Below are 16825 nucleotides of genomic sequence, written 5' to 3'. Positions count from 1 at the left end.
TTTATGTACTCTGGGCTTCTGCTTACTGCATTAGTTATATAGCCCTACTCCACAAAATCAAGTTGATGGAAATTTGTATGTTAATACTGACCAACTCCTGCAGTAAAGTAAAAAAAAATGTATAAAGGACATTCAAGCTATTTATTTTAAAGGGGCACCGTCTGTTCAAATACAGCCCTAAATTTAGGTTGTGCAAAAGCTTGTTTTTACAAAATGTAAAATGACCATGAAATTTAAAGAAACAGAATGGAAACACCATGTTCTTTAAAAAAAAAAAAAAAAAAAAAAAAATCTCCCTTATGCGTCACTGCTCAAACAGGTCAGACTCCTGGTAGTACATGAGTACCTAACAGGATTTTTTTTAGTAACTGACTAATCAAAAGTGAAAGATGAATCATCATCCAAGCTGAGGAATGCAAAAAGTGAACAACAAAAGTAGTTTTATTTTAACATTCTTTCAGTTCTTTCAGCTTTAATAATCCAACATATTATTTGTAACATAGGTAAGATTATTTGATTTTTACCCTGATTTTATCCAATTGGAAGTTTTGTATGATAGCTGCAAGAGTCATGACAAAAGTTGATAGTGTCTCCACATGCACATACAAATATGATACTGTGATTGCATGTTTAGTGGAAAAATGTGGATGCTTACATAAGGAAACCAGATATCTTAATTAACCTCTTCAGTCCTGGTTCCCACTGCAGCAACTCTATGGCAGGAAAAAAACCAGTAGCATTCTTTGAAGTGTCTGGTCCAATACATGGGCAGCACTGGAGATGTTCCTTGCCCCACATAATCAGATACAACTGAGAGAAGTGAAGTGGTGAAGACTGATACTCCTGACACATCATTGCAACAAAAGAGGGAGACAAATATGCATACACTGTGGCCCAAATCCTCCCTTTGGAAGTGCTATGGAGGGGAGAATACAGAGGGGCACTCACTGACATAGATTCTAGGGCTGGAAGGGACCTCGAGAGGTCATTGAGTCCAGTCCCCTGCCCTCATGGCAGGACCAAATACTGTCTAGACTATCCCGGATAGACATTTATCTAACCTACTTTTAAATATCTCCAGAGATGGAAATTCTACAACCTCCCTAGGCAGTTTATTCCAGTGTTTAACCACCCTGACAGTTAGGAACTTTTTCCTAATGTCCAACCTAAACCTCCCTTGTTGCAGTTTAAGCCCATTGCTTCTTGTTCTATCCTTAGAGGCTAAGATGAACAAGTTTTATCCCTCCTCCTTATGACACTCTTTTAGATACCTGAAAACTGCTATCATGTCCCCTCTCAGTCTTCTCTTTTCCAAACTAAACAAACCCAATTCTTTCAGCCTTCCTTCATAGGTCATGTTCTCTAGACCTTTAATCATTCTTGTTGCTCTTCTCTGTATCCTCTCCAATTTCTCCACATCTTTCTTGAAATGCGGTGCCCAGAACTGGACACAATATTCCAGATGAGGCCTAACCAGCGCAAAGTAGAGAAGAATGACTTCTCGTGTCTTGCTCACAACTAACCTGTTAATGCATCTCAGAATCACGTTTGCTTTTTTTGCAACAGCATCACACTATTGACTCATATTTAGCTTGTGGTCCACTATAACCCCTAGATCCCTTTCTGCCATATTCCTTCCTAGACAGTCTCTTCCCATTCTGTATGTGTGAAACTGATTGTTCCTTCCTAAGTGGAGCACTTTGCATTTGTCTTTATTAAACTTCATCCTGTTTACCTCAGACCATTTCTCCCATTTGTCCAGATCATTTTTAATTATGACCCTATCCTCCAAAGCAGTTGCAATCCCTCCCAGTTTGGTATCATTTGCAAACTTAATAAGAGTACTTTCTATGTCAATATCTAAGTCATTGATGAAGATATTGAACAGAGCCGGTCCCAAAACAGATCCCTGCAGAACCCCACTTGTTATTCCTTTCCAGCAGGATTGGGAACCATTAATAACTACTCTCTGAGTACGGATATCCAGCCAGTTATGCACTCACCTTATAGTAGCCCCATCTAAGTTGTATTTGCCTAGTTTATTGATAAGAATATCATGCGAGACCATATCAAATGCCTTACTAAAGTCTAGGTATACCACATCCACCGCTTCTCCTTTATCCACAAGACTCATTATCCTATCAAAGAAAGCAATCAGATTGGTTTGATATGATTTGTTCTTTACAAATCCATGCTGGCTATTCCCTGTCACCTTAGCACCTTCCAAGTGTTTGCAGATGATTTCCTTAATTACTTGCTCCATTATCTTCCCTGGCACAGAAGTTAAACTAACAGGTCTGTAGTTTCCAGGGTTGATTTATTTCCCTTTTTATAGATGGGCATTATATTTGCCCTTTTCCAGTCTTCTGGAATCTCTCCTGTATCCCATGATTTTCCAAAGATAATAGCTAGAGGCTCAGATACCTCCTCTATTAGCTCCTTGACATGACTATTAACTCCCAAAGAAGGTATTACTGGTTAGGCTGGGGGCAGCTGTCTCCAACACTGCCACAAAAAACCCCACCTAGTATCAGAGGGGTAACACTGGGAGGAGCTCACTCTCCCTGGTATTTTTGGAGCACTCTCCCCTCTTGAACCTGTGCCAATAGTGTAGTCCCAGGTAAAGAGTTTACCCACTTCTCATTTGGGGAATATAAAGTTTAGTATAGGAGCTTCTGATTTCTTTTTTTTTTTTAACCAATATACCACAATGTACCACTGCAGCCCCTATTCCTCACACTGATGTCTCTCCCCTCCACAACTTTTGGGTACTAGAAGTGCTCTCCATCTCTCCCAAGCACTCAGATAGCTCTCAGAACCATACATTTGGCATATTTTGCACAATATTTATCAGATACACTAGAAAGGATCCATTTGTTGATTAAATTCCTATTTTAAAATACTCCATTTCTGTCCAATAAACTCAGACCAAAGGAACCACTGAAGGCTAAAGGATAAACAGAAAAATCATGTACATTAGGCAGCAATGAAGGGTTAAAAGCCAATAGTTTCTCCTTAGACTAATATTCACTTAGACATATTGCATTCTTATCTTCCATCTCAGCTGGCACTCTACTACCATGATGTTGGGCACAGTAACAAAAGCTAAAGAATTGCATAAGACGTTCCAAGATGGGCTTATAACAGAATACAGTGTATGTATTCAGCAAGTCTCTCAATGACTATGTTTGCTGTTGGTAAAAACGCTCCATTTCTGTCATAAGCCAAAAAATACTGGTGCTTTTAGTCCACAATTAAAGATGCAGCATTACAATCTGTTTTAGGGTGACCAGACGTCCCGATATTTACTTGTTTGTCCTGCGTCCCGACCAATGTTCGGTCAGGACGTGAATTGTCACGATATTTTGCCGCCCGGTGCACAGGCAGAGGGTGCTCGTGCCCCCCCGCCCCAACTCCGCCCCCTTCCTCCTCCATTGGATCCCTCCCCACATTCCCGCCCTTGCTCCGCCCCCAGCCCCGCCCCCTCACTGCTCCATTGGATCCCTCCCCAAATCCCCGCCCTGGCCCTGCCTCTTCCCCAAGCACACCACATTCCTCCTCCTCACCCCTCCCTCCCAGGCTTGCGCTAATCAGCTGTATGGTGGCGCAAGCGCGGGAGGGATGGGGGAGAAGCAGGATTCAGCACCCAGCTCAGGGGAGGTAGAGGCAGGGCGTGGAGCTGCCGGTGGGTGCTCAGACCCCACCAATTTTTCCTATGCTCCGGGGGCTCTTGTTTTTTTTTTTTTTTTTTGCTTTTTGCTTTTGTTTTTTCCTCCGCCACCGGCTCTTGGGGGTTTTTTTTGCTCTGCCGGCACCCAGCGTCCCAATATTTCACATCTCTCATCTAGTCACCCTAATTTGTTTTAACTGAATGTGTACTTTTTAAAAAAGGAAACTTTCAAAAGTGGTTCTCCCTTATCTTTTCTGGCTACGAGATTATTCAGTCAACTCTTGCAGCTGTTCTAGAACTATGTGCACATAAGCCCTATGTAGGGAGGCGTGGGTACAGGAGCTGCTCTCCCTTGTGTGCTCTTTCATTTGGCAGAGCTATTCTTTAAGCTACAACTATAAAATGAATACAGAATTGAGAAGGCATGTTTTACTTCTCCCTGCCCTCTTTTATGGGGTGAGTAGTGCCGTAATTGCTGCAAGAACAGATTTGCCGTTGTGATCAGTGTTAAAACAGAAAGTAGCTATATCTATGTAGATTAGAGTAAAAGAGACCAATCCTTCAGTCCTTATTTAAGAACTCCCTCTGAAATCAAAGGGAGATTTGACCCAAGTAAAGCAAGTCTAACTGGGCCCCAGCATGAGCAACTTTAGGATTTTCCTCTAATGCTTTAATATACCTGAAACTTTATATTATATTGGTATGGCAGAAATGAAATACAACCTTTTTCTTCCTCCAACTGTAGAGGCTCAAACTAAGCATATAAATAAAATCCTTCAGTTACACACCCTGTTCCTGAAATGTTATAAAAACACCAATGCAACATAAAGCAGTATTACAAAATAATAGCTGTATAGAAAGTTATTTTAGAGATATATGTTGAGGTAAATTATAATAAAAAGCCCAACTGAGAGGGCATTACCAGTGTTATGGAGCAGTTTGGGTAGAGTTTAGCCAAAGGCCTGTTTTACAAAACCTAATTTTTACCTACCAGTTGGTAAGGCTCTTATTGCTATCATACTTCAAAATAAGAATTCTTCAACTTACAAATTGAAAAAAAATATATGAAGTTAGATTTGTATGAATGTTATGTATTCTGTCATAAATTTTAAAAAAGTAATTGTATCAAGTTTTCTTGATTGTTTAGTAAACAATTTGTTTGTAGCATGTATATAAACTACACTATATATTTTACCTGACACCATGCATGAAAATCAGCATAAAAAACTAAGTTTAGCAAAGTTTAACTCCACGAGGAGAACACGAAAAAAGTGCAAATTATGTACCCAACATTTCTGTCACAGCTGATTTTTCTTAACATGGTCTGGAAAAAAGTTTACAGCATATATTAAGAGAATTCTTACAAGAACATATATTCACCTCAATGTTTATATACAATATTTTGCTCAAAGTGCTCACTGTATATGAAAAAATTGACTGGACAAAAATGTTTAAATGGTGCCTTTTTGAGGGGTTGGGAGGAAAATCCATGTAATATATCAGTCCCATTTCTCTTCCCCTTCAGTCAGTGCAACAAGAGCCTTGCTGTCAACAATGCCATTAGAACTTCAGCTACAGTGGTGTTCTAGGTGTGCCATTAGGGGTGGCTCTTTTATTTTTTTGCATCTGGCTCTGATGTTTTCTAGATCTTACTACTTTCATTCTCACTTCAAATACTTCATGTATGGCCTTGCGAAAACAATGGAAGTTGTAGTCTATTAGTCCTAGAAACAGAGAGAGACAAAAAGGAAAAAAGAATTTTAAATTCTAAAATCTTTATACAATATTAAAATACAGTATCAAATTAACTTATTTTCCATATTTTATTTACTAATGACTCACTTAACTGGGTCAATCTTATGGACAATGATTTTTCATTTACTGCAAAAGCACATTTAATATTAAAACTGAATTATTTACATTGTATTATCTCATGATTCTGTCCTAGATTTCCATGTTATTTAATATATTTATTAATGATCTGAAAAGCAGAAGCGGTGGAGAGAGAAGAAGGTAGCAAAATTTGCACATGACAGAGTTATTTAACTTGGCCCTGGTCTACACCTAAAAATTAGATCTACCTAGCCACATCATTCAGGGCTGGAAAATGTTTTGTGCCATGTGCAATGTACTTAAGTTGATCTAACCCCCACCGTAAATGCAGCTAGGTCAATGGAAGAATTCTTCCATCGACTTAGCTATCACCTCTCAGAGAGTGAATCAACTACACTGATGGAAAAACCCCTTCCACCAGTATAGGAAGCTTGTACACTGCATGACTATAGCTACAGTCCCATAGTTGTGCCACTGTAGCCTGGACATAGTCCTACCTGGTCTTGACTAACAGTAAGAGGAACTTCAGGGAGACCTAAACAAGGTAGGTGAACAGGCAACACGATGGCAAATGAAATTCAATGTCTATAAATACCAAATAATGCATATTGGAAGGAAAAAATGTAAAACTGCTCATACACCGAACAGGGTTCTAAATTAACTGTATCAGTTCACAGGTGGGCCCTGGGCATCACTGCAGACAGCTTAGTGAAGACTTCTGATCAGTGTACAAATATGTTAAAAAAAAGTGAACAAGACATTAGGTTGCATAAAGAATGGGATGGTTAATCTTATAATGCTTTTTATATTAATCAATGTTGCAGTATCATCTGGAATAGTGTATGCAGTATTGGTCATCCAATCTCAAAAAGGGTATTGCTGAACTAGAGGGAGGTTCAGAGAAGAGTGGAAAAAAATGATAAAGAGCCTGGAAAGACTCTTATGAAGAGAGATTGAAAATAATGGGATTGTTAGAAAGGAGATGAATAGGAGGGGACATGATAAAACTATATAAAATAATGAATGATCTAGCACCAAGGCCGTTAAGCATTGTTTGTTCAGTACATGCTTTGTTTTCTAACGTGTAGTCTTTTCAATAAGTACCCCAAAATTACACTCCTTGCACACTATAATGCAGCATAGTTACAGAAAAATTCACTATAATAAAAGGATATAATGGAGAAGGTCTTAACACAGTAGTATTAGCACAGCAAAATTTGGGTTAAGCCTGGCAGACTTGCTTTGGAGTTCTTTACAATTTCATGACTATTAGTGTTAGCACAACTTATAATATTAAAAATATAAGAGCTAATTCCAGCTTCAGTGCTGAGGAAATATCCCAGTTTGACAACACCAAATATACTAGAGCTATATAGTCACACCAACACCAATCACTCATTCTATATTGATAAGATACCCACTATGACTGGAATTCCGTAAAATGAGACAAACAAGTCCTCTAATCAATTCACTGAACAGGGATAGCACCAGTATTGCTGACCTGCTTACGTACATTCATCTTGAGAGGGAGGAGGTGCATTCTAGGGCTAAGACAATAGTTCATTCTCCACAGCTCAGTCTATGAGACTGTCAAGTATGGTTATTAGAACCAACAATACTGGTGGGTTGGGAGACACACAGACACCTCTCCATTAGGAATCTGACCAAGACCAACAGCTCAATGCACACTAGCCAATGAACAGCTGGACAGTGAACTAGAGTTGTTAATACTCACCTTGGCAAGAGTCAGAGTGGTTACTCACAAGCTTCGTACCTGATATACAAAACCTGAAAACTGCCTGGTTTCCAAACATGCAATTAAAAAAAAAAAATCTCAAAGAGGCAAAAACAAAACAAATCTTTTCTTATTGAAAAGTAAGGACTCAAACGATTTTCTCTTGGGTTCTGTGGATAGGATATTACAATTACATATTCTTATATCAATAAGTGCAATGCAAAGTTAGCGAAGATGTGCTGAAACATTATTTTTGTATTAGTATAAATGGAAGTCTTATTGCTTTTGACATTTAATTGTATGGCTTTCTTCCCATACAGGAAAGTTGTTAATATATTTATCATTTCATCTTATATGAGTGGCAACACAAACACCTCATAATTTTAAGCACAATGATATTAAAACCATATCAAAATATGCTTTTATTTTATATTTGTGATACCACTAGAAGTCATAACATCATCAAGGGACAACTCCACAGTTACTCATTAGCTTGTGAATATAAAGTAAAAAAATAGATTACTACAAAAAAATTAAAAATACCTTTTCTCTCAAAGCTTTCTTCTCTTACAAAGCAAACAAGAGCAAGGAATTTTGTCACCTCCTTTAGATAAAGGACAGTTGTATTGTTCAGTTTTATGATTGCTGTTGATTCTTTGTCATAAGGTGTTCCCGCACCATCTTCTTTGAGCCTAAGTGGCAAAATTAAAAAAAAAACATGTAGTAAGTCCCTGGACAAATTTGAATTATCTGTCTATAGAGAACCTTCCATCTAAATATTTCAAAATGTGCTTATGAAAAATTCAGCTTCATAGCTTCTCTCTGTGAGATAGGTATTATCCTTATTTTACACAATATGAAAATTGAGACAGAGAGGGAGATTAAAGGATTTGTTTAAAGTCACATAGGAAGTCTGTGAGAGCTGGGAACAGAACCCAGATATCCTGACTATCACATATCTGAAGTAAACCACACTTTCCTGCCTGTTATAGACCAATCTACCACAAACTTGTTTGCATTTTTATTAATATACAACACTCTGACCTTAGTTCAAATAAAGACTGTGAAACAATTACTCTGTTCTGGCCTGACAATTCTGAGTATAGAAACTTGATTTGGGCAGTGGCACCTGACTGATAGTTCAGGTCAATACATTAAATTCCCCACAACGCTCCCACTTATGCAACAGTATACCAAGAGGAGAGACTTCTTCCTGACTCAAGCTGATAATCAGCAAATACCTGTGATAAACCTTGTAATTTGATCCCAGTAGTGTAAATGCACATAGCAATTTTATTACTCTAAATGGGTAATGCGCCCCAGTCTCATGAACTATTTGCATCAATATCTTGGGGCAGCAAGTTCAAGATTCCACATTCTGTGGATATGCATTTCCTTTGATTCCTTTTACATTTGTCTTCAATTTATTATATGTCATCTTGGTCTTGTATTTGGGGAAAGGTCAAATGTGCATCAGAGCAGCTTCTCTGCAGTTTAATGTCTCGATCATTTACACTTCTCTCTTTCTGCAAGCTAAAATAATCCTAATCAATTAAAAAAAATCTGTATACTCAAGTCTTACCTTATGTCTCTAAACTACACTATATCTCAATAAGATGACAAATAGAGATTTTTAACTGGTTACAAATGCTAAACAGTTATTTAAAGAGCACATGGGACAGTCACAGTTTTTGCACACGTATATAAGGTGCCATGTCCACTAATGGTACACAACAAGTAATAAATTAGATCTGTTTATTTTTGATGTACACAGCAGTAGCTTTTTCCTTAAAATATAATGTCACAGAAACTGATCCTTAATTATTATATGTATCTGCAAGGCACAAGCTTTTGTAAGATTAGTTAAGCATCTGAATTCATGCAATCTGTAATAAAATATAAACTTTAAGAAAATTCTACATTTTTTCTCCCTTTTTAAAAATCTAATGTGTACTTTACCTCAGCCAAAACTATGCTTTGTACATTTAACAGAGCTGTAAAACTTTGAGAGCCAGGCAAATGATTCAAATGCTACCTGTAAGATAGAGTCTTTTTCAGAAAGAGCTTTGCCCACTTGTTATCGTTAAAAACCCTATTGTAGTGTTTGCAGGTACCAAAGACCACCACACAGTCTCTATTGAGTATTTTATGGATTAACCTTTAGAGGGCTGTGTTCCAGGATGCACTATTTCTACCTCACTATGATCCTGACTTCAGTGGGAACACTGGATGTTCCACACATCTCAGGATCAAACTGTAACAGGTACCTTAGAAGATTTAGAGTTACAGCAGTGAAGTGTATGATTGCTAATGAAAGGAGATGGGAAAATGAAAGTCAAGATAGCTGAGAACAAGAGTATGGGGAGGAAGGAGGCAAGGAGTAGCATATGCTCAAGTACCATTTGATGGCAAACTAAACAACAATAGTAATGGGAGCTTCACTTTAAAACAAAATGGCAAACATTTGTGTGTGAAATTCAACACTGAGATTCACAAAAGAATGTCATTTTAAAAGGATGGTCTGCTCCCCATTTCTATTTTAATGGCTATTATTAGGGTCCTATCAAATTCATGGCTGTGAAAAATGCATCACAGACCATGAAATCTTGTCTCCCCTGTGAAATCTGCCAGGGAAGGGCAGAGTTGGGGGCGCCCCAGCCAGGGCTCCTACCATGCGCCAGGCTCCAGCTGCTAGCCCTGGCGGGGTTGGGGAGGGACAGGACTTCCTTTTCTCCTGCAGAGGCCACTCCCGGGGCCGGTCAGATGCACCACTGGGAACCTTCCCTGGCTGCAGGAAGCTCTGCGCCCCCACCCCGTTTCCTGCCCCCATTGCTCCCCAACCGCAGAGGGAGGGGTCACTGTACAGGGAGCAGGAGCACAGCTTCTTGCAGCCAGGCAGCTTCTTGGAAGTGGGTCTGACCCAGCACCAGGAGCAGCCCCTGCAAGAGAAGAGGAAGACGCGGCCCTTCCCAGCCCAGCCGCGACTAGCAGCTGGAGCCTGGCGCATGGTAGGAGATCCCGGCTGGGGTGCCCCCAGCCAACTGCGCTAGAACCAAGGGAGCCAGTGGGCCATGTCCCTCCCCCACTTTAACCTGGGTATAGTTGGGGGGGAGGGGTGGCATTGCCCCCCAAAATTGCAAGCCACGGGCAGGCCTGGAGTGACGCCAGCAGGGGCTGCACTTCACAGCGGGGCAGCTGCCAGCGCCGATCTGTGTCTGCCGATCCATGTCTGCCCTAGGTTTGCAGTTTACGGGGGCAACACCATCCCACCCCCAAACTACGCCCATGTTAAAAATGGGGTGCATGGCCCCCAGCCTTCCTGGTACTGGTGGTCACCCACTTCTACAAAGGTTCCGGAACCTTGTCCCCAGCACTGCCCCTCCCCAGCACTCGACGGTTAAAGGGCCCTTGGGTTGGCGGGTCGAGGGGGGGAGGGGGAAGACCCACAGAACGCTCTGACTATGGGGCCAAAGGCGGTCACCCACCCGTAAGGCCAGCCCTTTCTCCTCCCCAAAAAGTGATGACCCCACACACACCAAACAACTCTCATGTCTGTGCTGCCCGCTGCTCTCCGGCTACCCAGATCTGAAGGCAGCACCTCCGTCAGCAGCAGCGGAAAAGTAAGGGTGGCAACACCACAACCTTCCTACAATAGCCTTGAGACCTCCCCCAACCCTTTTTTGGGTCAGGACTCCATGGTTATAACACCATGACATTTCAGATGTAAATATCTGAAACCATGAAACTGATGATTTTTAAAATCCTATGACCATGAAAACCCTATGACCGTTGACCAAAATGGACCGTGAATTAGTTAAGGCCATAGCTATTATCATAGCATATTTAAAGTCTCCATGGGATTACATGTATTTGGGATACTTTAGGTGATTTCCCATTCACTTCGACATACAGTACTGTGTTACCTGTAAATTTGCAATGTTTCAAAGTCATTCCAATCTGTAGGACATTCAGTTTTTAGTCACCGTATAATATATTCTAGCCTAATAAGGTGGCTAAAGAAGATTAACAAGCATGATTAACAACAATCTACTTACCCATAGATACAAGAAATATCAATAACAACATCTATCATATCACAGCAGAGCTCATAAGTTTGCATATCCACTGGAGTACTGTCCGTTGCAATATAAATTTTACTGACTACATCAAACAGAAATGCTTTCTCAATCCCAGAATTCTATAAACAAAGAAAAATATTCTTTAATATTTAAAATATTCTTTAAAAGTATATGTATAAGTCCATTTATGCTGCCTAATATGGGTCTGAACTGGTGCTACAGCAATTCCATAATTCCAGAAGCCTTGAAAACCTCTGATGAACAGTTTTTGTAGTTGAGACAAACTCAGTTAAATTTCACTCAGTACTGTTTTCTTTCAAAAGAACTATTTAACAAATATTTATAGATTAAAGTGACCTTCCTGCCACCTTTCTCCTATTTCCAGGAATTAAGGGATTTCAGCCCAGGGTATGGTTCAGCACAATATCCCATAACATTTTGGGCAGCTTAATTTTAAAGGACCTCTGATTCATCCATCAACACAAAGAGAACTAATCCTGGGAACTCCCATCAGTAATAATAGGTCTCATGGGCTTGAATTTCTTTTATTTCAATGGGAAAATATAGACCATAGATTGTTCTTAATAACACTTTCTAGTAATCAATTATTGAAATTTACAAACTATACACTCTGGATATCTTAGAATACCTCAAAACCCAAGAACAAAAATATAATATAACATTTGATTGTCATATCTGACCAAAATGGCATCTGCACAATTTAAAAAGAAAAAAAAATTAATTTTGACACAAAAATTCCTCATGAACTTCAGCAGATGTCAAAATTCATTTAAAAATTCAGGTTTTACAAAAACACAAGATTTTAATTTCACTGAAAATTATCTAATTCCCCTATTATTTTAGTCTCCTGCAGTGTTTGAAACTTAAATGTATAGTTTCATACATGAGTTGAATAGGAAAGTTCTATAAACAAGAACGAAAATGACTAATCTAGTTTGTATTTCCAAGTGTGAGAAATACAGAATAAAGAAAAATCATATAGATAAATGTAAAATAGATTTTTAAAATCTTCAGAGTTTTATAATCTAAGAGGGCATAATCAACATAGTTAAGAAAATCTGACTTTTAGAAAAATGCTTTTTCATATTTCAGTATACCTATAGTGGAGAAAGGAGAGGGTGGATGAGAGAATTCAGAAGGGAAGAGGAAATTGCTCAGATCAAATTAGTGACAGTAAAAAAAAAGGGTACACATACACAGAGAAAGAAGTCTGAAAATATGAAAAGAGAAGGATCAATATCATTATATATTGTTACTTAGGTAAGGTATAGAAACAAGTCAATACCCTAAAATATTCCAGTAATAATAATAGGAAGTGCATGGAATATCAGCATTATGTTACTTTTTAGGAAAGTGTGGGAAGAATGATTGAAATATCTCATTGGCTCAGTCTTGCCCTTGTTGAAAACACTGCCAATACTCTATCAGACTTCGAAGGGATTGTGCCTAGTGTACTGTTTTGCTTTTAAGAAAGTGAATCAAGTTTGTTTTACCTCAAAAAAAAATCAGCACTGAAGTTTCAGGGACATGCACCTGTGATTCTAGTTTGGGCCTGCTTCTAAATAAGGTTTCTTTTATTGTTTTCAGAGTACCCCACAACACTTCACAGACAAGAAAGGTGCTGTACAACATAAAAATAGTTTCTAAATATATCCAAAAATGTAAACACACCTTAAAAGAAAACATATTAAACAAATATGAGAGAGTGATAATACATAAGTAGGAAAAAGAAATGGAAGGAAGAGGTAATATCCAGCTGCACTGGATTTAAAAGGGGTGAAGCTAGGGTGAATCGATTTAAACTAAGGCGATTAAAATGACCAGTTTAAATCTATTGTAGAGAAGCTTAATTTAAAAATCAATTTTAGCCTTTTTTATCTTTAAAGTTTCTTAACGAAAACGTCACTTTCATCAGAAGGTGTTAGAGCCAACAACAAGTAACTGTTTGATGTATTTTGAAGTAAAATATTCCCTATCCACGAAGCTAAATCTTTGGCTTGGTAACATGTACATCTCTTTATGCTGACATCTGGTTTAACAAAATTAATTCTTGTAAAAATGGAGAATATTTACTTTTAATTTTCATAGATATCAGATAAAATTTTGAAAAGTGCCTAAGTGGCTTAAGGGCCTAAGTCCCATTGACTTCCAATGAGACATAGGATCCCAAGTGCATAGGGAGACGTTTACACAGGAAAGAAAAACCTGAGGCTGGCCCGTGCCGGCCAACTCAGGTTTGCAAACTTCATGGGACTTGGGCTGCGGGGCTGGTTCATTGCTGTGTAGACTTTTGTGCTCGGGCTGGAGCCTCAGGCTCTGGGACACTCCCACCTTGCAGGGTTTTACAGCCCAGGCTCCACCTTGAGCCCAGATGTCCACACAACAGTGAATCAGCCCCCCGCAGCCCAAGCCCCGTAAGCCCGAGTTGGCTGGTACAGGCCAGTCATGGGAGTCTAGCTGTGCTGCACACATACCCTACGTCACTTTTGGAAATTGCACTTAGGTGCTTGATAATTTTACTCATCTTATTCATCGGTATATAGTACATATATATAGTATATGTGAGTTAGGTTGTGAGCAGGGCTTTGGAGCTGTGCTCTGGCTCCGTGCCAGCTCCAGGTAAAAACCTGCAGCTCCACTGTTCCGGAGCTGCTCCATGCTCCAGCTCTGGGCTCCGCTCCAAAGCCCTGGTTGTAAGAATGAAACAAAACCACTGAACTTGGCATGTTAGAAATTAATGCTTTATGTTTATGATTTTACATTCAACAAAATATTTAGTGCTGTGCTTGAAAGTTAAAAAGACATTACCAGTACATTCCCGTCACATGAAGGATTATGCTATTTAAAACATAGATCTTGTTACTTTCTCTCAAGTGTTCAGGATGCCATACAACAGAACAAAAGCAAATACCTGCTCCCACTCCATGTTCCACTGAATTTGCCACTGTCTTCAACGGCAGCAGACTAAGGATCTAAGCATTCACAAGTAATTTGGGACATAATCCTTAAAAATTGTTTATTACTTAGACTGTATTAAAATCTAAAACATGCTAAGTGTTTTCCATAAAGGAAAGACATACTCCATGCTCCAAAATGCCTACCAAGCACTATGCCTGGTAACAGTCCCATTGTCTTCAATGGAACTACTCACATGGATTATGTCCGGTAGTGAGTATTTGCAGTACCTGCCCCTTAGAATGCTCTGGGACTGAGATTTTCCCAAGAGTTTTCAATATAGCTGTGTAATTCATAATGAATAATTTCTCATTCATTTAGCCTCCTTCTGCTTGCTGAATATCTGCAAGCAAAAAACAACAAAACAAAACAAACAAATAACCATTTCCTCAGTAATCAAATATGTCTGGTACATTTCTTTACTCTATGGATTGATTAAAGATATTCAATAGCTGAAATGCAAGATGTGTTGCTTAATATTGATGGGATAGCTAAGATGTAAGACATTTATCTAATCAAGGAACAGACACAAAATGTGTGTCTATCCTCAAAGTGAAGGGGGTCAGGATTTGTCCCTAAATATATATGGAGTTTTAAGGAATATCAGAAGTCATTCCACAGTCAGGCCTGTAACATGTTTTCATACAGCTGTATTTAGGATTTTTATTCAATAAGTTATCTAGTGTACAGGACACATAATGATTGCTAGTATTTTGCATTTTTTGTTACATATTGATCCATTCCAACATATTAAACTGATTTTGAGCTGAACCTTTTAGATTGGATTTACAACAATCTATTTCAGTTTTTCAAGAGAGTGTCAGATTTAAACAACAACAAAATTCAATATGAACAACAAAAGCAAGCTTTACTTTTATTTTAATTCAAAAGTTATTGATTTTTATCTCCCCTGGACCAAACAAATTCTACATCCTAGGGGACACTGATAAAAAATAAACAAAAACCAATCACCTACTAAAAACAAAACCAAACAACAAATATCCCTATGACCAAGGCTCAAAAGGAAGAATTTGTATGTAGCAAAGGCCTACACAGTTAAGGACCAACAGTGCAAGTTTATTTTGGCTATCTGTAAAGTGGTAGGTAGACTATAAAGACTACAGGACAGGCATACTATGATCATGATTGCAAATATATTACTGCATTCTGAAAGAGTTCCCAGTGACAGGAAACTCTGCTCCAACTGCTCCAACCCCAGAATCATTACAACAATAGATCACTTTTGCTGTTGGAAGGTCTTAATGGGATAAATGAAAACATAACCTGTGCATATTGCTCAACTGAAAAAACACCCTTTATCTCCAACACATGGCTTCCTATGGAAAAAGCTTGATCAAAACTGATATCAAGATTCTGAATCTGATTTACCATCTCTGAAGTGAAGGAAGAACAAGTCTCTTAATTTTGCTATCTGATTACCTCTACCCAGGAGTAAGAATTTGATTTTCCCCACACTGAAGATAAGATAGTTCTGAGCCATCACCCTGACAGTGTTGTTCATACGTTGCAGAGCTTACTAGGTGCATAGGGCAAGAGATAGGCAGTTGTATGTCACTGACTTACTGATTATATTTACCCTGTGTTTACGAGTTGGACAAACCTCCTTGGCAAGATATACCCTGCGCAACATGGGAGATACAGTACAGATCCTTCAAGGACACCATTTTTCAAGGACTTGATAAAGAACTGTTCATCACTACCAACTGATTCCTGCATTCTAGGCATGACTGAAAACACCTACAGGGCATCTCCAGACACACCAGAACATCCCTTAGTCATTGAAGAAACAGCCTATGGTCAATCATCTCAAGAGCTGCAGAATGGTTCAGCACAAATCCTCTGCTAGTTCCAAAACGGGCAGCTGATCCCAATATAAGATTATTTATGATCCTGAGTCTTAGCAACTGGCATGTTGTCAACGCCAATGAAAGCTGTCACCCAAATGGGAACCTATCCAGGATACTGCTATATGGCTATCTGTCTTAGATTTTGTATAATGCTCAGCAAGGTATTTTAGTACTGTTGTCCAAGTGCCTCTGGAACTGAACAACCACCACCTTTTCAATCACTTTCTATGATAACGGGAGATTGGGAATGGGCGTTAACTGACCAGCAGTCCAGTATTTCTGGCTGCAGCTTCACTAGCTCGCTTAACTTCTCTGTGTCCGTTTTCTCACCCCACCCTGTCAAATTGTAAAGTCTCACCCACCCTGCTAGTCTGCTGGAAGATCAGTTAATTATCATTTATTTGTTCTCAAAGTTATGGACTAAGATAAAACAAGTTCCAAGAGCTGGAAGTTGAAGCTACACAAATTCAGATGAGACATAAGACACAAATCTAACAGTGAGGGAAACTAACTGTTGGAACAACTTACCAAAGACTGTGGTGGATTCACCATCACTGGTAATTTTTAAATCAAGACTGGATGTTTTTCTAAAAAATATACACTGGTTCTAACAGGAATTAATCCAGGGAAGACCTCTGGCCTGTGTTATGCAGCAGGTGAGATG

The 16825-nt window shown here is 39.0% G+C and overlaps 1 protein-coding gene across 5 annotated transcripts in view; it reads right to left on the bottom strand.

The window, feature by feature from the left end:
- Positions 1-3707: 3707 nt before the first annotated feature.
- Positions 3708-16825, bottom strand: part of RRAGD (Ras related GTP binding D) — a 37139-nt gene continuing 24021 nt past the window's right edge. For all 5 annotated transcript variants that reach the window (XM_054021609.1, XM_054021608.1, XM_054021612.1 and 2 more), the window contains 3 exons: positions 11294-11436; positions 7782-7930; positions 3708-5394 (listed from right to left, as the gene is read on the bottom strand). In XM_054021609.1, the coding sequence (XP_053877584.1) occupies positions 5243-5394; positions 7782-7930; positions 11294-11436 (444 nt within the window). In that variant the 3' untranslated portion in view covers positions 3708-5242. The remainder of the gene's footprint in view (positions 5395-7781; positions 7931-11293; positions 11437-16825) is intronic.

Source organism: Malaclemys terrapin, chromosome 3 (assembly GCF_027887155.1).
Source record: "Malaclemys terrapin pileata isolate rMalTer1 chromosome 3, rMalTer1.hap1, whole genome shotgun sequence".
NCBI classification, from domain to species: Eukaryota; Metazoa; Chordata; order Testudines; family Emydidae; genus Malaclemys; species Malaclemys terrapin.
The sequence above is the reverse complement of the archived record's forward strand: the minus strand, read 5'-3'. Positions and strand labels throughout refer to the sequence as shown.